The sequence below is a fragment of the Trachemys scripta genome, chromosome 2 (assembly GCF_013100865.1).
Source record: "Trachemys scripta elegans isolate TJP31775 chromosome 2, CAS_Tse_1.0, whole genome shotgun sequence".
In the NCBI taxonomy this organism is placed as follows: domain Eukaryota; kingdom Metazoa; phylum Chordata; order Testudines; family Emydidae; genus Trachemys; species Trachemys scripta.
This window is the reverse complement of record NC_048299.1, coordinates 53,993,875-54,017,180: the sequence shown is the minus strand read 5'-3', so window position 1 is coordinate 54,017,180 and position 23,306 is coordinate 53,993,875. Positions and strand designations below refer to the sequence as shown.

At 41.5% G+C, this 23,306-nt stretch overlaps 1 protein-coding gene across 2 annotated transcripts in view; it reads left to right on the top strand.

The window, feature by feature from the left end:
• Window positions 1–22,826, top strand: part of ANKMY2 (ankyrin repeat and MYND domain containing 2) — a 29,231-nt gene extending 6,405 nt beyond the window's left edge. For both annotated transcript variants that reach the window (XM_034760555.1, XM_034760556.1), the window contains exons 2-10: window positions 5,520–5,584; window positions 8,773–8,911; window positions 10,628–10,726; window positions 11,986–12,146; window positions 13,064–13,278; window positions 15,449–15,584; window positions 18,605–18,733; window positions 20,211–20,352; window positions 21,928–22,826. In XM_034760555.1, the coding sequence (XP_034616446.1) occupies window positions 5,520–5,584; window positions 8,773–8,911; window positions 10,628–10,726; window positions 11,986–12,146; window positions 13,064–13,278; window positions 15,449–15,584; window positions 18,605–18,733; window positions 20,211–20,352; window positions 21,928–22,151 (1,310 nt within the window). In that variant the 3' untranslated portion in view covers window positions 22,152–22,826. The remainder of the gene's footprint in view (window positions 1–5,519; window positions 5,585–8,772; window positions 8,912–10,627; window positions 10,727–11,985; window positions 12,147–13,063; window positions 13,279–15,448; window positions 15,585–18,604; window positions 18,734–20,210; window positions 20,353–21,927) is intronic.
• The last annotated feature ends 480 nt before the right edge of the window (window positions 22,827–23,306 follow it).

Here is a 23,306-nt window from a genome sequence, read left to right as displayed (position 1 = left end):
CGGTGGCGCGCGAGGGCTCCATCCCTGTATCCCGCTTGGGGGGGGGGGGGGGGGTGGCAGCGCGCGAGGGCTCCCTGCCCGTGTCCCACGAGGGCGCAAAAATATCCTTGCGCCTGCGCGGGGTGGGTGGGGGGGGCTGAAAGCCCCGTCCCCGCAGCTCTGATTGGGCTGGACTCAGCCGCCCGCATTGCTGGCTCCTGTCGGCGGGTAGGCACGCCACCAGGAGCTGCCCCAGGAAGCACCGCCACGCCAGCCTCGGGACTTTGTGTGCGTGGGGTTTGGAATCCCCCTGCGGGCCGCACAGTGAGCCCCCGCGGGCCGCATGTTGTGCAGGCCTGCTTCAGAGCTACTGTTAGCAATAGTAAGCAAACAACTTGCAAATAGTTGACAGTGCTCCTCTAATAAAAATGAACATGATCACAGTATTTTCCAATTACTTACAATTTGCACAATTATAATTACTTAAAAATAAAACTTTAAGGCAAGTAATATAATTTTAAAACTTCGCCATAAGACTATGGACCACATCTTAAACACAGATAAGCTTTAAAATACTTTCATCCCATTCTTTGTTATAAATGTAAGCCAGGGATCGGCAACCTTTGGCTCGCGGCCCGTCAGGGAAATCCGCTGGTGGGCCGGGACGGTTTGTTTACCTGCAGTGTCCGCAGGTTCGGCCGATCGCAGCTCCCACTGGCCGCGGTTCGCAGTTACAGGCCAATGGTGGCTGCGGGAAGCGGCATGGGCCGAGGGATGTGCTGGTCGCCAAAAAATTAATAAGCTTGTGCATAGGTCTTTTTTGCAAGATTGGGGTCCTAAGTGATGCACTGGAAATCTTTTTAACAATCAAATGTTTGTCATCATTAATGGTTTTGATTTACTTGCATTTCAGCTTGGATCAAAAAACAAAACAAACAAAGCTAAAGTGTTTGGTTCTCAGATGTTACCACAATGGATTTAAACATTTCAACAAAACAGCAATGTTTTTAAATATCTTAATTTAACAGTTCTAATAATACTGGGTTTTTTTACTTTATAAAAACTAATTTGGGGGCTAAACTAATGGACAATGGGCCTCATTTCACTCAGCATATTTAGCTGCATGGCTGTGAAGAACACTGAGGCGAAATGTCTCTAGATTTACCCTCTTTGTACAACCCCGATTTCCTGGAAAATCACACAAAAGGAAGCTTGTTATGGTGTGATCTGACTGCACTAAATAGTTATTTAAAACAAATTATCTGTCACTTTGCATGCTTTCCTGGGGAGGGGATGAAGTAAAGACAAAGTCTCAAGTATTGTTATGCTGAAAGGTTGCTTTAGAGAACACCTACTTATCTCATTCTCCAACACCCCATCCCCCAGGTCAAAATAAGCTTTATCATTCATTTAAAGGGTTCTAGAACTTTTTAATTATACAGACCACTTTCCTCCCTTCATTCTCCCACTTTCCCTGTTTTCTGTTCAGTTATGGCCTGATCCAAAGCCAGTAGAACCTAAAGGAGTCTTTACGTTGACTGCAGTGGGCTTTGGATCAAGCTTGTATCCCTGTGGCTCAATAGAAAGGATTTTGTAGGCAAAAGTTTGAGACTTATGCAGGCACAGCCTATTCTGTTCTTCAAACTCTAAAAAATTAGTCTTTAGAAAAATAACTTGGCTGCACTTTGGTTTGCTTATGCACAAGGCAAACAAACATTCCCACAACCTAACTGCTGAAGTATTTATTAGTATCTGTCTTTGTTTAACCAACTCATGCCAGGTAATTTTATTTTTATGATGTCATATTTTTGGATTCTTTTTGTCCCATGAACAAAAGGATGGGCTTTCATTTGTTTGTCATTAAATAATGGATATTGGTTTAGGACACTGGTAGAGTGGGAGTTTGGGGGCTGGGCTGGAGATTAGACACAGTTCTGTCTTTTGGTCTTGATGACCGCTCAAGAAATACAGTCATTATGTCTGACATGGATATATTATAGTAGTAATGTCCCACTAATTTGACTTTGAAACCAGTTCCCATAGAACCCAAGGTCAGAACAATTAGTATTTAATACGGTACTATCATCACTTGCATTGTCTTTGATGAATTAGGATCTCAGATCTTCTGCTACTACTGTCAGAATAATGATACAGAACTAGGTTTTTCTTAAAAGATTAGAATTTGAATTTCAAAAGTGAGCTATTTGCCCTGCATTCTTGTAAATGTAGTTCATAACCTTTATATTTTAAGTTTGGGATTTTTACTATCAACTTACTTTTTTGCACATCCCACTTCCTTCATCAATAGTAGCTATAAAATCAAACATCTTCAACATAATACACACCTTAAAATTTGTATACAGCACAAATAGTATGATCAACAGGAAAACTACATCAAAATTATTTTATGAATGGCTTTTTTATAAAATCATCTTAAGACATAAGTATGAAAGTGCTATCCAGAAACAACAAAACCATTATCTCTTATTCCAACCTGGAAATCTATCACACACCAGAGAAATATCCAAGTTTAAATGCACTTAGAGTTTTCCTCAAATATTTCTTGCCTTGGTCACTGATGAACCCACTTCCCTTCCTTATTCGATTTCTTCTCACACACACCCATATCTACTGTACTTACCGTATATACTCGTTCATAAGCCGAATATTTTTGGTAAAAAAGTGACGCATTAAAGAGCAGCGATCAGCTTATAAATGGGTCTACACCAAAATTTGATGATTTTAAACTCTATGGAATCATTGAATTGAATATCTAATACAATGTCGTTTTGTTTGTTGTTTTGTTTACCTGGAGCGTCTGCAGGCATGGAGCCCCTCAGCTCCCTGTGGCTGCAGTTTGCCGTTCCCAGCCAATGGCGTGCCACTTCCCGCAGCTCCCATTGGCTGGGAACAGCGAACCACAGCCACAGGGAGCTGAAGGGCTCCATGCCTGCAGAAGCTACAAGTAAACAAAACGTCCTGACGAGCCGGGAGCCAAAGTTTGCCAACCCCTGAAATATAGGGTCAGCTTATAAAAGGGTTATACAGTTTTTGTTATTTTTACCTAACCATCTGAGGGGGTCGGCTTATAAATGAACGGGCCAATGAACGAGTATATACGTATCATTATGAAAATGATTTCAGGACACATACACACTCCTTCCTCACAGAAAATACTCAGACCTTTTAGAGTGAATTCAGCTTGTGGAACCAGTATGGTAAGCTGCCGTTACAAAACACTTTTTTGGATTTGAATTTTAGAGTGGGTGGGTTGGTTTGTTTTTTGGTCAGAGTAGAAAGGGGTGTTGCAAATGTAAACCAAAAAAAAAGTAAATTATAAATCATCATTCTGACAAAGATTTCAAAGCACAGTAATACCTCTCAATCTAATTAATATTCAAAGTTACTGGGAGAAGAATGTTAGTCATTAGTTAAAGGCTTTGATATCTATGTGAACGTTTATATACAATACCTTAAAACATTCCCTTTGTATTTATTTACCAAGTCAGAGCTGTCCTGATACAACTTATGAAAAAAGATATATTATTTTCCCAAGCTCAAGTTTATAGAATAGTCTAATTGCTTCACATAAGCAATTTTTTTTAATAATAGAACTTGGAAGGGACCTCAAGAGGTCATCTAGTCCAGTCCCCTGCACTCATGGCAGGACTAATTATCTAGACCATTCCTAACAGGTGTTTGTCTAACCTGCTCTTAAAAATTTCCAATGATGGAGACTCCACAACCTCCATTCCGGTGCTTAACCACCATGACAGTTAGGAAGTTTTTCCTAATGTCCAACCTAAACCTCCCTTGCTGCAATTTAAGCCCATTGCTTCTTGTCCAATCCTCAGAGGTTTAAGAAAAACAATTTTTCTTCCTCCTCCTTGTAACAACCTTTTACATACTTGAAAACTGTTATCATGTCCCCTCTCAGTCTTCTCTTCTCTAGACTAAACAAACCCAATTTTTTCAATCTTCCCTCACAGGTCATGTTTTCTAGACCTTTGATCATTTTTGTTGCTCTTCTCTGAACTCTCTCCAATTTGTCCACATCCACACAGTACTCCAGTTGAGGCCTAATCAGAGCAGAGTAGAGCGGAAGAATTACTTCTCGTGTCTTGCTTATAACACTCCTGCTAATACAAGGTCTGTGAGAGTGATTTTAAATGAAATACTCAGACTAAATTTGATACCAAGCTCTCACAGACCTTGGGAGGCAGGCCAGTCCTCGCTTACAGACAACCCCCCAACCTGAAGCAAATACTCACCAGCAACTACACACCACACCACAGAAACACCAACCCAGGAACCTATCCCTGTAGCAAACCTCGTTGCCTACTCTGTCCCCATATCTACTCTGGCAACAGCATCAGAGGACCCAACCACATCAGCCACACCATCAGGGGCTCATTCACCTGCACCTCCACTAATGTCATATATGCCATCATGTGCCAGCAATGCCCCTCTGCCATGTACATTGGCCAAACCGGGACAGTCCCTCCGCAAAAGAATAAATGGACACAAATCGGACATCAGGAATGATAACATACATAAGCCAGTAAGTGAACACTTCAATCTCCCTGGTCATTCTATTACAGATTTAAAAGTCACTATCATTGAACAAAAAAACTTCAGAAACAGACTTCAAAGAGAAACAGCAGAACTAAAATTCATTTGCAAATTCAACACCATTAATCTGGGCTTGAATAGGGACTGGGAGTGGCTGGCTCACTACAGAAGCAGCTTTTCCTCTCCTCAAAAAGAAGAACAGGAGTACTTGTGGCACCTTAGAGACTAACAAATTTATTAGAGCATAAGCTTTCGTGGACTACAGCCACGGATTGCATCCAAAGAAGTGGGCTGTAGTCCACGAAAGCTTATGCTCTAATAAATTTGTTAGTCTCTAAGGTGCCACAAGTACTCCTGTTCTTCTTTTTGCGGATACAGACTAACACGGCTGTTACTCTGAAACTTTTCCTCTCCTGGAATTGACACCTCCTCATCTATTATTGGGAGTGGACTACATCCACCCTGATTGAATTGGCCCTGTCAACACTGGTTCTCCACTTGTGAAGTAACTCCCTGCTCTCCATGTGTCAGTATATAATGCCTGCATCTGTAACTTTCACTCTATGCATCCGAAGAAGTGAGGTTTTTACTCACGAAAGCTTATGCCCAAATAAATCTGTTAGTCTTTAAGGTGTCACCAGACTCCTTGTTGTTTTTGTAGATACAGACTAACACGGCTACCCCTTGATACTTCTTTCCTGGGTAGTCATTTCCCATTAATTCAAGTCTTCTAATTACTTTACTTTGATTTTAAAAACTTCTTGGCTTTTAGCTTCTAGAATGTAATATTATTCATCCCTGAGTTTCTTCATGCTTGGTATCAAATTTAGTCTGAGTATTTCATTTAAAATCAGAAATAGAAAGATTTTGCATTGCTTTGATTCTTCATTTCCTCCCTTTTAACCCCTTACTTTTGATGGAACACCATTTTATTTTATTTTTAACCTCTTACTTATTTTTTTTTTAAGGAAACACTGAAGAAGCTGGAAGGCTCTTGGGCAGCAAGAATGTCCGTGTCAATTGCTTGGATGAGGTACAACAAAACTTCTAAATTAAAAGTATCCTAGTGGGTCTATCAAGGAGAAGTATCAAGTTGAAAAGCTATTTAGAGGTCTGCAGGCTTCCAAGGAGCTAAATAACTCTATAATTTAGCACACAGGAAGTGGCAGACTTCTGAATAGCTTTTCAACCTGCAGCTATTAGTAAGCCTCTGAACTACTCTTAATCTATAAAAGTATTTCAGAGGATTAATATCTTTAAGCTTAGATATAGTATGTGTTTTCTCTCAAATTCTCTACAGGCTTTGTTGACAGGTGAAATGGTATAACATGAAGCCCACAAAGAGCTTGTAATCTGCATTTCCTATTGCATTTCTTCCAAGTTTTAATTCTGAAAGAAGTCATGCTATCGCAGGTTATCCCTGTATTTTCAAGCAAATTCTGCATTATTGGATAACTGTGCCATCAAAACAACGGTGCTTTGCCCTACAGCATGCATGCTGGCTGACTAAGGAGCCAGTGGCATTGACTAGCTCTGAAGTGGGTACAGCCCTCTTTAGGGGAAGGGAGGAAAGAGAGAGGACAGTATAGAAGTCTCAAGGACCAACACAGACATTTAATATGCAACATGTTTATCTAGGGTTACCATACATCTGGGTTTTCCTGGACACAGCCTCTTTTGGAGCTTCCTTTCTCTGTCCATGCAGATTTTTCAAATAACAGGAAATGTCCAGGGTTTTTGCACAGCAGACAAGGTGCAGCTCAGAAAGAGCCCCGATTGGTCCGCTTCCTGATTGGTCCCTCCCCTGCATCTGCAGCTGATTGGTTGATTCCCCTGCAAGCCACAGCTGCCAGATCTCGCCCACCCAGCCCCCAGCTTCGAGGCATGGGGAGGGGGTCCTGCAGGGAGGTGCTGAGTGACGGCTGTTGCTGCATCCTGGGCTTGCACCAGCCGCCCTACTATCATGACATTAGGATCACCTCTTCCCTCAGCTCCCACTCACCCCACTGTAGCAGTGTCCTCTTTTTTGGGAACCTGAAATACAGTAACTCTATGTTAGTGCGTGTTAAAAATCACACCCTGTAGAATGCATTACCCCTAGACATTGCCTAAGTCTAAGCTATGCTCCCTCTTCTGCTCCCTCTTCCCGAAAACCCTTAAGCTCAAAAACTATACTACAATTTCAAGCGGATATCTGCTCCCAAGGATTATTATGCATTCTTATCTATATTTGGCCCAGTGCAGTTGCGGGGAGGAGGGTGGGGTGTCAAGGTTTCTGGATGCTTTCTTGAGAAATGATCGTTAAGGCTACATTTTAGTCATGGGTATTTTTAGTAAAAGTCATGGACAGGTCATGGGCAGTAAACAAAAATTCATGGTCCATGACCTGTCCATGACTTGTACTATATACCCCAGACTAAATTTTGAGTGCTCGGGGGGGCGGGGGGGCCAGCCCGGGGTTTCTCGGCAGGGGGGTGGCAGCGCGTAGCCTGGGACCTGTGCTGCCGCTGGGGGAAGGTGGGGTGTGGGGGTGGCAGGCTTCCTACCTGGCTCCACATGGCGACATGTTCCTAGGCAGAGGCACAGCCAGGGGGTTCCACGCACTGCCTCCGCCCCGAGTGCCAGCTCTGCAGCTCCCATTGGCCAGGAACCGTGGGCAATGGGAGCCGCGGGTGTGGGCAGCACACAGAGCCCCCTGGCCCCTCCACCTAGGAGACGAGGTAGGGACATGTCGCTGGTTCTGGGGAGCCCCCTGAGGTAAGCATTGCCCGGAGCCCCCTCTCACACCCAAACTCCTGCTGCAGGGAGGGGCACGGCCTGAGACTACCCCAGCAGCAGCCCGTGCGGCTGGTGCAGGGGCTGCCCAAACTGTTCAGGGGCCCCTGGGCCAGCCACATCAGCCACTGCAAAAGTCACAGAGATCCCAGAAAGTCACGGAATCCATGACAGATTTGCAGCCTTAATGATCGTATGCTCACTGTTGACCCTACTGTATAGCATTAGACGCTGTCCCCCAGACTGAGCACTAAACTAACCACCTGATTAGATTATTTCAAACTTGTGACCTTTCCTAATGCAGGGCTGGCTGCATGCACACAGCTGTCTAAACTCTATGATCTGGATTACAAAATGGAGACTGTCCCGTCCAGACACTTTCGTTTAGAAACTGTGACTCACTAAAATGAATTCCTCTCAATTCTCCAGTATTAGGAGGGGCTATGTTGCTATACCTCATACTTTCATTTAGAAGTTTCAGAGTGGTAGCCATGTTAGTCTGTATCAGCAAAAAGAATGAGGAGTACTTGTGGCACCTTAGATACTAACAAATTTATTTGGGCACAAGTTGTTCAATTAGAAGTGTTTGTAATTTTCATTCTCTTTTCAATCAAGGTCAGGTTATAGACCTCACAACAAGTCATCCTGGTTGCTAAAGCTTCCCTTAAGATTAGGCTAGAGTGGGGAAGTATACACTAATGTAGCTACATAGTTGTAGTTGCATCAGTACAAACCCCTAATGCAGACACACTGAACCATTTACTGCAGCTCACCCCTTTTTTTGCACAATTGAAATGGGTTTACAGAAGGAGTTAGAACCTGTATAACTACACTGCTGTAGTTACACCAGAGAAGTTCTGGGGAAAAACCTTCAGCTACTGGTGAACCCTTCCCTCATATTTTTGGTATTGCAAATAGGTGGTAAGTGGGAGGGAGGAGTGGTAATACAGTTACAGCTCCATCAATTATAATTAAGAATTGACAGCATGACTTTCACAGTTGGGTGTCTATAAATCTTAGTAATAGTCTGAGAGGAGCCTGAACTAAATATTCTTACTCCCACATGTGTGCAGTGGAAAAAACTTTCATTTGCCAACCTAGGAGGCTGGCAACTTTCCTAGGTTTATAGGGCATAATCTGTCTTTAACGCTGAGTACATGTAGAGGCCTTTGGCAAATGGCGATAATTATTTTGCATGGTAATAATACAGAATAAAAGATATGCAAATAAAACAGTGTAATGAATGAGTGTGAAATCCATTATACATACAGTATAGTCCTTTTACCCAACACTTTGCTTTATGGTTTGGTTTTGTTAACCCACACGTCAAATGAGGCATTGTACATGGGTATGTAATTACCAGGTGGGAGTCTTGAACAGTACAAAGATCTATAAATGTAATTACCACAAGTGCGTATATTTCTTTCTTGATTCTTCTCTCATTAGCATGGCATGACCCCTTTAATGCATGCAGCATACAAAGCGAAAGCTGACATGTGCAGGTTGCTCTTGCGGTATGGAGCGGATGTTAACTGCAATGAACACGAACATGGATATACTGCCTTGATGTTTGCTGGACTCTCAGGTAAACTCTTTCGAAATTTGTATTTTCAAATTTTTATAATACTGCTATCTAGACAACAGGCCTATGAACAGGTTGCAATATTTCATAATTCAGGACACTGCCTTAGGATGGAATAATAAAAAGATGTTATTGCTTAAGTAATGGGTGGGTCTGTGTAACTGCAGAAGTACTAGTACAACCCAGTATGCAGGAAAGATGATGTTGACTTATTTTGTCCTATATTAAGTTGATTTGCTCATCTATTTGAGGCATATGCTATATAATTCCTAGTGTATAGGGAGGAATACTGCCGTACTTAGTCCTGGAGCCTTAAAATTCCATCTGTCATGCAATGATTTTCCTGCACAGCAGGGTGAATTCTGTTTAATTACATTGAGTTCCTATGAAAGACACTCCCTTACTGAAGGATGGGTGGAGTTTTAAGACTCTCCAACTGTAGCTTTTAATAAGCAAAGCTATTTTAATACTACTGAGGCTTATCAAATTTAGTCTTTCTGCAAGTCTTGGGCTGCAAGCAGATTATAATTCCTCTGAATGTATTTAGTGAAACTTTGGCAATGGATAGATCCCTCACTGAATTTCCTTCCTCTAGGGATTGATCACTAATAGTTCACTGCGTGTATCTGATTCTTGAACTTTGAGCTCAATTTGTTATTTGTCACTGGTCATATTGTATTGTTCCTGTTCCCTGATTTAGATAAGCAATAATTCTCTTACAATCAGTTGAAGGACTTTAAATCTCTGAATGAAGGGTAGAAGATAAGGATTAGGGAAGTTTGACTCTTTTTAAACTTCTTCCTTTCTGGGTCACTCAGATCTTTCCCAAAGCATAATTCCCAGAGAAATTAATATTAACTCCTAGCTTGGTGTGGAGACATTAGTGTAAGATATTAGTTAGACGTAGAGTGAAATCAGTGGCCCACAATCTCCAGTATGAATACTCGTGGATTTTAGTTTTCAGACTTTTAATCTTTGAGCTCAAAAAGAAGTGAGCACAGCTGAAGCATTGTCACTCTAAAATTAGAACAAATGCAAGAAACATTTATATTTTTTTCTCCTTTATAGTCACGTCACCCTAGTCAGCAGTCCCACAAAAACAGAAAGTAAAGGAAGAGCACATCTGGAAAATAGAACCAACAAGTCTGGTCACAAGTGTCTTTATTAGTCTCCCTGAAGGGCACCAGTTAAGTGATATAATTTTGCCAACAAATTTAGCTTCATCTTATTTATTTGGTATTTATCCCAGCCTGAACACCTAGTTCCCATTGGGAAGAAAGGAACAATCTGTTCTCTGCTCTACACTTCTGCTCCATAATAGTACTGAATTTATTCTTCTCTTAGAAGACAAGATGCTGTAGTTGTACTGTCAAACTAGAATAGCAGGGCTTGCATCTATATTGCTACCCACTGGGGGGGCAAATCTTGGCATTGAGAGATACACACTTGATTCAGTGGGAATTGAACATGTGTAACTGAGGGCAGAATCCGAGCCTGAGAGTGTGAATTTTTATTCCTTGGGCTTTGCAAATAAGAGAAAAATACTGTTGGCTCTTTAATCCACTGTTTTAAACCAAGGACATCAAGGATTTGTTGTGTCAGTGTTGTCCCTTTTAGGTCTTGAAATTCAACTTGAAATTAGTTACTGGTCTTCTCAAATTATGTGCATCTACAAAAGACAAAAACAAAACTCTGTATTTCTTTTCTCTTCAAATACAGGCAGCAAAGAAATCACCTGGATGATGTTAGAGGCTGGAGCAGAGACTGATGCTGTCAACTCTGTGGGAAGGACAGCAGCTCAGATGGCTGCCTTTGTGGGTAAATTGAAATGATCTCCTAATTTTCACCAGGGCTATAAAATTATATGGTTTGGTGGATTAAACTGTTTATTCTTGGAGGAACATTACTTCACATTTCTGCATTAATTGATTAAAAACAGAGGATTAGATTTTATTCCATGTCTCCTCCTATAATGAGTGAGCAGACAGTCAGATTTCATTCTCAACAATGTTAGAACATCTATGATCCTCCACTCTGCTGAAATATGCGAAGATAGTTGCTACTGTGCTAAAAGTGTGTAAATTACACTAGGTCATCACTTTCCAAACCATAAGACAGACTGGGAAGTTCTAATGCAGACTTTGCCACTGACTTGCTGTGGATGAGTCATTTCACCCTTTGCTCAGTTTCCCCATCTATAAAAAGGGAAATATTTACCAGCCTGCATCCCAGGGGTGTTAGGAGAATTGTCCAGCAAGTTTTATTTATCTGATGGTTACAGCAGGGTACTGTAGACCTGAGATCTGTTTCCAGCTCTGCTGTTGATTTGCTGTGTGTCTTTGGGCAAAGCACAAAGCCAGTCTGTGCCTCTCTTTTCCCATCTATAAAATGAAGATCCTTATGCACCTTTGCAAAGTGCTTTGAGATATTTATATGGCACTTATTATCCAAATACAAAGTATGAATATAGCACCTATTCTCTTGCTGTCCAAAAGAAGATATGTGATTAAGACTCTCTAGTTTCGCTGGTTACCTGTTCCTTTCTCATAAATTATCTAGTGCTCTAAATCCTGAGATTGATGATGTCCAGTTCCAACAACCAGTGTCTCGTCTCTTCTGTCTTAACACAACCTTGAGGAACTGTTCTGATGTGTCTTAGGCCTCCCCTGTTTACATCCCATGCATCCTATAGACAATGCTCTGACCTATTTTTGTGAATAGATTACTCTCTCAAAATGAATAGCAGGAGGGCACAATTGCCAGAGAGCTCCTCTTGAAAATTTGCTGACACCAATATGGCAGACCCCTGTATGTTTTTGAATAAGAAAATATGTGGGGATTATTGAGAGGAATACTGATCCCCTCGTGGCTTAATCTTAAATATATTGTTAAAGGATCTTGGGGAGAAGAAATTAGGGGGGTTTCTCTCTGAGTCCCTACAGCCTGACATCTTATATGTACTTGTTTACTGCCAAAAGTTAAAAATTGTGCTAAACCAGCTCCTGTGGAGATTGGGGGAGGGTGGAGTATAACTAAATTACATTTTCACTCTTAATGGCTTTTTTTTTTAATTTTAGGTCAACATGATTGCGTGACCATCATCAACAACTTCTTTCCACGGGAAAGGCTAGACTACTACACTAAACCACAAGGACTAGATAAAGAACCAAAACTGCCAGTGAAGTTAGCTGGGCCTCTTCACAAAATTATTACTACTACAAACTTGCATCCTGTTAAGGTGCAGTAATGTGTACATCTTCTTTATTGGCATAGGACCAGATTCTGTAACTCTTGTGTTGAGAATTAGCGTATTGATAAAGGGATTACTTGCAAAATAAGGTGATCTTTGAAATGAGAAAGCATGGCAGAATCTGGCCCATAATTAAGAATATTAAATCTGAGATATCAAACTAATTGGTATTATTTCATACTATGCAAGAGATCATGAGACTTAGTATGGTACAGGTAAATCAGAAACTAAGCTCACATGTCTGGTCACAGATTCATACTCTTGAAATAAATGCTTAAACCCATTTTACATTTCCTTCCTTCTTTTAGTGGAAAATTCAGGCAACATCCAGTCCTAATACTAGCTCACTGTTCTTTCAATTAATGTGTGTCACTTCAGCTGTCTTACTACTACTTTTTTTTTCTTTAATCCCTATTTCATTGCAGTAATGTCTGTTGCTGCGACTTTTGAACATATGTGCAGTTGACTTATGTTTTTACCTGTTGGTATAACAGTCAAAAAAAAAAAAAAAGCTATATCTTGTGGCTTATTTCTATGTGTAGCTCAGAAAATAAGTAGCCCTAAATTCCTACAGCTTACGATTGAAAGTTAGCATTTGTCAGCTATCACCAATCTGAGATACCATAGTTTTCATCTGCATTTAAAATAGGAAATAGTTCAGGTACCATTGTGGTATCTATGGCATGTGCAAGTAGGTAATTATGTACAGTATTACTTAGAGTAACATTTTGGGCACCTGTCTTTGAAAGTGTTTAGTTCAGTGTATGAACAGTCTATTTACTGCACTCTAGGCTTATTTTAGGCTAACTCTATTTTCATCCATGTAACCTACATGCTTTAACTCACATGCTTAAAGGAAAAAAGGGTTCCTCATTACATTAAACGCTCTTCACTGTTCCCTGTAGATTGTGCTGCTGGTCAAAGAGAACCCCCTATTGGCAGAAGTAGAAGCACTGCTGAAATGCTACAGGGTGTTGGACCTGATTTGTGAGAAATGCATGAAGCAAAGAGATATGAATGAAGTACTGGCTATTAAAATGCACTATATGAGTTGCATCTTCCAGAAATGTATTAATTTTCTCAAAGAGCGAGAGGATAAACTGGATGGATTAATCAAAAGGTATGCATTTATACATTATTTAAAAGGAGTCTGAGGATCTATACATAAATTAATTTTATACATATCAAAAATACTGTGCCTATTAGGGTGAAGTGAAGCTGGAGCATTGGTTAGTTTGGGGTTTAAAAACTACCAAGATAAAATTGCATTATTTAAAAGATTCCAGTTTAGCATTGTCCAGGGGAGCCCTGATCCCCTACCACTTATGTACAAAAGGCATCCAGTACTCATTACTCCTGGGGGAATTCTACACCACTGCGCAATGCAGAATTTTGCAGAAATTAATGTGTCGCAGAATTTCCTTCTTTCGGAAATGGGCGGCAGAAATGTTGTCTGCCCCTAGGGGCTGATGGCAGGGCTGGCTTTAGGCCGATTCCCCCGATTTCCCAGAATCGGGCCCCGCGCCTTAGGTGCCTTTTTAATTTTTTAATTTTTTTACTCATCTGGTGGCAGTCCGCTTCGGGACTTTGGCGGCATTTTGGCAGAGGGGGGTCTGCTCCGGGTCTGTGCGGGGGGGTCCACTCTGGGATTTCGGTGGCGGGTGATCCTTCAGTGCCGTGGAAGACCCAGAGCAGACCCCGTGCCGCCGAAGACCCGGAGCAGACCCCCTGCCACCGAAGTGCCGCCGAAGCTCTGGACCGCCGCCAGGCATTCGAATCGGGCCCCACAGTTCCTAAAGCCGGCCCTGGCTGCTGGACCCAGCAGAACCCAGCTCACAAATAGAAGACAAGGCTGAGGAGAGTGGGAGGGAACTGGAGGATTCCCAGCAGCTGCAGTTCCCAGCACAACCTGAAGGAAGGAGGCAGCGCACAGGAAACTTCATACAAACCTGGAACCCAGCATCAGGCTATTCCCCCACCCCCCACCCTCTGGATCCCTGGGCTCTGGGAGGGAGAGGATGCAAGTGTCTGGGCTGGAGGGGCCAGGGCTAGGCTCTGGGGGGAGGGGATATGAGTGGCCCCCTGGCTGGGCTCTGGACGGAGGAGGCAGAGAAACAGGAACTGGATTGTTATAGGGGTTTCTTCGACTCTCTACTCCTGGGGGAATTTTTTTCTCTCTCTATTCAGACGTACCCGCTGACAGGTATATTGAAATAAATTACCAAAATAATTGAAACTGGAATGATTATATAGTGCTATTTTGACAAATAAAATTTGCAGAATTTTAAAATGTGCACAACATTTTTAATTTTTTGGCGCAGAATTCCCCTAGGAGTAACTCATGCATGCAAAGAAGGGTGCAGTCATCAGCACTGAACACCCCATAGGGCACATGGCTTGGCCAGGGTCCTGAATGCCCTGAAGCACTAGAAAGATAGGTAGTGCATGCATGTGAGTGTAAAAGCGATGCAAGCTACACTTTCAAATGTATAGCAAAGGTCGCCTGTGAGCATGTTGCTGTCTACTCCACTCTACTCCCCAGCATAGACTCGAGCAGGCATAAAGCAAAAGTCCCATTTAAAGCCAGTGGAATTTTTGCTTCTAAACCAGTTGGGTTTGTGTATCTTGGGTGGGATTTTCAAAAGTGCCTAAGTTCTGACAGGCTATTTTGATTTAGGTGCTTAACTTTCAATGGTGTTGAGCATCTGGAGTTCCCACTGACTTCAATGGATGTGTTGGTGCTTCTGAAAACTGGGTTATAAATGAAGCAAATAACCCTGTCTCTAAAATATTAAAATCAATTAATATAGCAGTGATTCAAGAATTAAGAGGATAAATAAGGGAAAAGAGGAGATAAGATAGCTTAGTGAAGTCAGAACAATAATGTGGTATTACTAATAGACTTTTAAACAAGAACTGTGCCTCCATGTCTTATAATTTAAAACAAAGCAAAGCCTCTCTAATAAGCTGTATGTCTGGCATTGCTGATATTGGGGTAGGTAGTCGAAATACAGTGGGTATGCGTTTCCACAACTTAGCTGTAATTTTATTTTATACTTCAAAATTGTTGTGTAATTACGTACAAAAAGCTTCTTTTGCATTTTTAACTTCCCTGTGATTTTGAGAATATAGTATTTACTTTGAATCTGAATTTTAGCATAAAATTACAGTATGAGGAAGGTAGCCAGGGGGACAGCGGAATAAATAACAGCCTGGACCATGCTTGTTAGTAAACGCGAATCATTAGTTGCTAATGGATTTACATTTAATTTTTGCTTTAAAATTTTCAGTCTATTGAAAGGCAGAGATACAGATGGTTTTCCTGTGTATCAAGAGAAGCTTATCAGAGAGTGCATTCGAAAGTTTCCTTACTGTGAAGCTACCCTGCTCCAGCAGCTGGTGAGAAGTATTGCTCCAGTTGAAATTGTAAGTCTCTCATTAAGCAAATAAGCGCTATTTTATAAACGGATTAACTTCGATATCCCACATAGTAAAATCCCGATTATTTAATTGAATTTAACATGTCTTTGTGTCCCTTGACTTATGTTCTCTAGGATGCAAAAGTTTTGAATGTCCCCTGAGAGATTAAAAAAAAAAAATTGGGATTCTAGGGAATTCTTCTTTAACAAATATAGTAGAAGTTCTGACCTCTGACAATTGGGTTTCGTCTAGTTTCTGTTTCCCTACTGTGGCTTTGACTGTGGAACATTATTTATTAAAAATCTTCACATCAGAAAACTAGAGCAGAGTATTCTGATGCCAGCACTTCGTATTTCTCTCCATTTGGGGAGGAGGCGAGAGATACTCTCTCTCCCTGTTTCTCCTTGCAAAACTCATTCCATAAATTCAGTGGTGTTACGTAGTTTAATAGTCTTATCCTGCACTTGGGCAAAACAGCAAGGGGTGTAAGGACTGCAGGATCTCTTGGGACTCTTGCAGTCATTATTTCCAATGGGCCAGAAGTGAATGGAAGTAGGTGATGGTAACTTGGAAGAAAAGCATTTTTTTGAAACTGCCTTTATGAGCGGACGAAGCAAAATGAACAGCTGTTGGTGTCCAGTGCCATGGATGCCTAGTAAGAAAACTAACTTTACATCTTCCCATATGTGTCTGATAGGAGACTCTCTTTAAAGAGTGTTTTAATTGGCTTATAATAAATCTTGTAAGAGACTTATTTTTCAGAGGAAAGCACATCAGCATCTATTTCTGAAAGCTATGCAGTACATGTGTTAAGATAGGGATGATAATTAATTTTGTGACACAACTGTTATACACTTTAATGAATTAAAAATATCCTTCATCTTACAGGGATCCAATAAATTTGATTGTTCTGTAGTTTAATTTCTGCAGTAGTAATTTATCTAGATCAGAACAAAAGACAGCACAATGATTTGAATGTTCATACAAAGCAACAAAGAGTCCTGTGGCATCTTAAAGACTAACAGATGTATTGGAGCATAAGCTTTCGTGGGTGAATGCCCACTTCGTCAGACCCATGTTCTCTTATGTATGGATGCTTATGCTTCAATACATCTGTTAGTCTTTGAGGTGCCACAGGACTCTTTGTTGCTTTTTACAGATCCAGACTAACACGGCTACCCCTCTGATACTTGACATAATGTTCATACACTGTCTCAAACTGTTTAAGGCACCTTTACAGCGGTTTCTTCTACTTTTTTCTCTATTTCTGGCAATCTCCTCTTCCCCTACCGACTCCCTTCAAATGAATCTGTTTCATTGCACAGCTTTGACACTCTTGGGCGTACCTATAAAACTCTAGAAGAATCTGTGCTATCAGTTACGTTTGTCCAGGAGTACTTGATCTTAGGCATGCATAATTATGCAGATCCAGTATGAGAAAAACCCAGCCTCTTGTGTACAATTACTATCTTTCTCAGATGATGTAATGGTTTTAGATTTATTTTTGAGCTGGAACAACTTGTTTGATCTTCCCCCTCACCCCCCCTGCCCCCAGTGTTAGCATCATTCCAAGAAGGGATTCTTAACACTTTCATAACATTACCAAAGTAGTATATAATGATGGCTACTGCTTGTACTTTTTGAAGGAGCAGGATGTCTGTAAATTGTATCTAGTATTTTAAAGATTCCAGGTTGCAAATATTCAGTTTGGAATATTTGAAGACATGGAACACTCCAGTACGTCAGTGCCAAGAGAAACTTCTCTTTCTAGCCAGTACAGACACTAATTTGCACAATCCTGCTGCATATTCTTTACAAACTGCCAACCCTAAGTGAAAAGAATATCACAAAGTACAGTTCATTAGTTCATCAACAAATACATTAACAGGATGTTTTAATTATGACAACAACTAAAACAATGGAACATCACATATGTTCTCTGATATCAAGACACGTGGGCATCTGTGTGAAATAAAATGAAGTGGTGCCCCATTATGCAGAGATACTGGAGAACTGCTTCACCAGATGCCACAAATGGGAGTGAATACAAAAAAAATTTACATGTTAATTTCAGCAGCATTAGATACAGGGAAAATATCCATTGTTTCCAAATGGGGAAAGAACCTCAATCGGGAAAGACATTCTCTTTGAACGTTTCTTCAAGCAATGGCACATAAAGTGTTTAAAAAAAATTCCATGGGAAAAAGCTTTTTGTTTATAGGCTCACAAAGGATACTTTGTAGTAAGTGCAGGAAAATATTAAATGTGACATAAAGAAGTCCTTTGTGCTCTATCTAAAGTCACACTTAATGCTAAAGTGGTACTAGTAGATACAGCTTTTCAACTGTAGATTTGCTTCATCAGAAGCATAGATGTTGCTGTGTTTGTGTACTGTTATCCTTTAGGGCTAATGCTGCCCAAGACTAATGGTGCACAGCTCCCCTTGAAGTCATCAGGTGTTGTGCATGTTTAGCCAAGGGTAGAATTTGGTCCTTTATATCATAGACTTACTGGAGTAGCTACAGTATTTTGAAAACTACTATAAAAGCTCTGAAATCCTGGCCATCAGAGTTTTTGCAGATCACTTGGTGGAAAGAAGTGGTGAGGGAGGATTTTGCACATCCACTACTTTCTAAAGTGATGGCAGTATTGGAATGCGGGTTTAAATATTAATTCTAAACTGATTAGCCTAAAATTGGATTCAAGCTTCTAAGATGAAATAAAATAATTTCTATCCCCCTTCTTTAGAAACCGCAGACTAGACAAACCTAAGCTACAGCTGTTTGTGTAAGTGTAATGAATGATAATAGTGGAGGGTCCTGCATTACGGCTGGGTTCACATGATTAGTTTTCTGTTCCTGTTGCTACAACAGAAACTTCAGTGAAAATGCATAGAGCCACCAGGCATCTTGCTCTTAAGTTACAAATTACCAAAACTTCTTGCTAAATATACAAGTCATATTTCTGCAGTCTTTAAATTATGTTTTTTCTCCTCTTTATTGCCCAACTTTTCCCTCTTTCCTCAGGGCTCTGATCCTACTGCTTTCTCTGTACTTACACAAGCTATTACTGGCCAAGTGGGCTTTGTGGATGCTGAATTCTGTACAACCTGTGGGGGAAAAGGAGCAGACAAAAGATGTTCAGTATGTAAGATGGTAAGAGACTGTAGTTTAAAAAATCTGGAAGTTGAAGATGTGCCTTACTTCTAGTCTGAATTTGCCTGATTTTTAATGGTGAGACTAATTAACCATTGGAACAATTTACCAAGGGTCAGGGTGGATTCTCCGTCAGTGACAATTTTTAAATCAAGATCAGATGTTTTTCTAAAAGATATGCTCTTGAAATTATTTTGGGAAGTTCTATGGCCTGTGCTATACAGGAGGTCATACTAGACCAGAGATGGGCAAACTATGGCCCACGGGCCACATCCGGCGCGCGGGACCGTCCTGCCCGGCCCTGGAGCTCCCGGCCGGGGAGGCTAGCCCCCCAGCCCCTCCCCCGCAGCCTTAGCTCGCCGTGCCGCCAGCGCTCTGGGCAGCGGGGCTACAAGCTCCTGCCGGGCAGCGCGGCAGCGAGAGTCGCCAGCTGTAGTGTATTAAATTTTTCCCCGTAGGAATGTGCTAATTATGGAGCACCAGGACTGGCAGCTGTAAGTAGCACACCGTAAGTAGCACATTCCTACAGGGAGCAATTTAATACACTGCACCCAGGTAGGGAAGGCTGTGCCTCCCCAAACAGCCTGGCCCCTGCATTCCCTATCTGCCCCCTCCCACTTCCCACCACCTTGACAGCCCTCCTCAGAACCCCCGACCCCTCCAATCCCCCCTGCTCCTTGTCCCCTGACTGCCCCCTCCTGGACCCCCTGCCCCTAACCGCCCCCCCCCAAAACCCCACCCCCATCCAAACCCCCCTGTCCCGACTGCCCCGACCCCATCCACAGCCCTGCCCCCTGACAGGCCCACCGGGACTCCCTGCCCCTTATCCAACCCCTCCTGCTCTCCGCCCCCTTACCGTGCCACTCAGAGCACCAGGACTGGCTGCCGTAAGTAGCACATTCATACGGGGAGCAATTTAATACACTACACCTACCCTCCATACAGTTTCGGAACCCCAATGTGGCCCTCAGGCCAAAAAGTTTGCTCACCCCTGTACTAGACGATGACAATTGATGGTCTCTTCTGGCCTTGTAATCTCTGAATATATTACTGCCAGTCTGGAAAAGAAAGGTTACTTACCAGTAATTGTAGCTCTTTGAGAAATGCCCCTGTATGTTCAGACTCAGGAGATACAAAGCACCTGCTTGTGATGCAGGTATCTTGAATCCAAGAAGTAGGAATATTTAAAGCCCCAAATAAGACACTGCGGGTTAGAGGGTGGAGTTACAATACATAGTGGATTTCCTATATTAATTACAATAGAACAATAGTTTCCTTTTTGAGATAATGTATAGAATACCCACTCTGAAATTACAATTATAAACAGTTAATAAGGTCACACAAAGTAGTACTCTTAGGCTATATAACATATTGTTACAATATCCTGATTAAATGTTTAGCTTTATCTCCCCATAAAGTTAAACTATTGTACTGCCCTGTTATATGAAGGTAAAGTAATGGCTCTGGAAAATTTCAGGTTATTTATTGTGACCAGAACTGCCAGAAAATACACTGGTTTACCCACAAAAAAGTTTGTAAGACGCTGAAGGAAGCTCATGAGAAGCAAGAGCTAGAAGCTGCCAAAGAAAAACGGAGACAAGAAAAAAAGCAAGAGAGAGGTTAGGATCTACAGTTTGCTAACTAAAATTAATCCTGCACTAACAAATTCTACTACAAGAAGCAAAAGTAAATTCTGTTACTGCATGTACTAAGTGAGGTTTAAGAGAATGTCTTGGTTGGTAGAAAAAAATGGCAGTACTTGTTGGAATGCTTAACTTCTTATTTGTGAAGGCATAACTTTGTATACAATAACAGAAATACACATGACTCTTGAGTACAATCGGGCACCAGGAATTCTAACTTTGCTGTTTCAAATCTTAAAGCTCTGATCAAAAAACCTGAAATCCTAATTGTATAACTTCACTGTATAACTGGAAGACCAAGTGACAAGTTGAATAATAAAAACAAAACCGCCAATCCACACACTAACCCACTGTCCAAAAGGTTAACTCTGAAGTTAATTCTTCGCTACATTGTGGGTATGGGGAGAGGAACAAGGAACTCTTGTGTGAATATGTAGGGGGTGGCTATTTGGTTGTTTTGGGTTCTTTCCTTACAACCACTAACAAAATGACAAACTCTGAAAATCCTGCAACAGAGTAAAAATGCCTAACACCCTTCCTCCAAAACAATTTTTCTGTATGTAATTCAAAGGAAAGTCCCTGAAGTAGCATACATGCTCATTCTCACTTCCCTTCCCCATTTTATTATCACTACTTTATATGTTTTAACTTTATTGTAGGCAGTTACAAAATACAGGAGCCATGTCATTCTTGCCTTACTCACAGGAGAGTAGCTCTCCTCAGTCGGGCTGTGAAAATACTACTGCAGAGCAGTTACTAGTATATCAGAAAACACACCACCTAGTGACCATCTCATGTAAATTTAAGGAGCCAAAATGGGCTTTTTTAATCACTCTGACCCCTAAGTAGACCCTAGAGGTTGGGGGTACAGGAGGGTGCTCTGGGCTGGGACCAAGCGGTTTGGAGGGTGGGGGAGGGGGAGTCAGGGCTGGGGCAGGGGTTTGGGGCGCAGGAGGGGGTCAGGGTGCAGACTCCAGGCAGCACTTACCTCAAGCAGCTCCCAGAAGCAGCAGCATGTCCCCCCTATGGCTCCTAAGCAGAGGCATGGCCAGGCGGCCCTGTCTGCAGGCACTGTCCCTGCAGCTCCCATTGGCTGCAGTTCCCAGCAGGGGGTGGCGCTTGGGGCTGGGGCAGTTTGTGGAGCCCTCTGGCTGCCTCTACTCTTAGGAGCCGGAGGGAGAACATGCTGCTGCTTCTGGGAGCTGCACGGAGTGGGACAAGCCCCAGACCCCGCTCCCCAGCGGGAGCTCGAGGCCTGGATGCAGCCCCCAGGCCATAGTTCGTTTACCCCTGCCTTAGGCAGAATTCCTGTGTCTAAGGTCACTTAATGTAGTCCTGCTTCCTTATTACTTTTAGAAAAATAAATATTAGGAAACTTGTTTGATAGCAGGGTGAATAAACTTCTCAGTGAAACAAAGAGAACATACCTGCCAAATTCAGCCTTAAGAATAACAATGTCCACTTCTTGTGTGGGTGTTCCAGGGGTTTGTTGATGATGGGGTTTATGAGATGGGTGTGTCCTTTTTTTTTTTTTTTTTTTGTTGTTGTTAGATGAAGCACAGGCAGCTGATCCTAGTTCCACAAATGAGGAGCAGTCAGACCTTCACCCAGGAGCTACCAAAGAAGTGGATCCAAATCATGCAGTTGACAGAACAGAGGAAAGTGTGCTTAACAATGAGCCAGCAGCCCCACAACCTCGTCCTGACAATCAGTCTAAAAGAGAGACCAGCTTAGCTGACATTGCTGTGCAAAAAGTTCAAGAATCTGAAGAGTAAGATGATGGTGGAGAGGGGACTGAAATCTTGGCTGAAGTCACTGTACTTCAGTGTCACAATGCATATTCTAAGTTGAATATGTTTATAGCCCTCACTGCATAGCATATGCAAGACTTCCTGTGTAAGATAGCATACGTCTCTTTTTTCCCCCTGAGTTAAGAAATAGGCCTGCATAATCACATACTTTAGACTCCATTATAAGTTGTCAAGACAAGTCATTTATACTCTGGTCAATACTATATTTGCATATATCCCTCTGGTTGTACCTACAATAAGTGTAGTAAACCTATGTGAATATCTGTGGAAAATAAGCCACTTGCTAGTGAAATGGGAAAACATTCAAATCACTTGGATTATCCTTGTTTTCAAAAATTAAAATCCTATATATAGTAAATTAAAGATTTTTCTCCACATGCAATAAAATTGAAGCTGAGAGAGTCTTATGAAGTCATATGGGAGTTTAGCAGTTAAATTTCATTACAACTCTTCACAATATAATTTTTTTTTATTATTTTTATTTTTATTTTATTTTTTTGAGTCTTCATCTGGATTTTGAACACTCTTCACTGTCTTTACTGTGATTAGTTAGTTTCCGCTATTGGTGCACAGCAATATATAATTTGTCTGTTTTGTGACAATTTTCATTAAATGATACTGCTGATCCAGCTGTCTCAAGTTGACTGTGAAATGTATCTTTCAAATAATTACTTATTTGTTCAGAGAGACAAGACAGGTGAGGTGTGGTATCTTTTATTGGACCAACTTCTGTTGGTAGAAGGGACAAGCTTTTGAGTTTCACAGAGCTCTTCTTTGGGCCTGGGGAAGCTAACCAGTGTGTGTAAGCTAAATACAAGGTGGGGACAAGTTGCTAAGGGCAAGTGGTTCACAGATGCTGGAGGAGACCACTTCAAGTGAAGTGGGCAATTATTTTTTCAAAGATATTCAAGTCTGTCACAGACCAATGAAAAGATTAGCCCAAGTTTTTAATATTAAACATTTACATTGACTAGAGTGGGATAGCTTCTAAATTTCGTTTTAAGGAAAGGTTTCCATTCTAGAACAGTGAGATTTTATGATTCTGAAATATTTGGTAAGTATTGACCACATGATTGATGGCCATACAAGACAAAAAGGTGAAGTCCTGGCCCCATTGAA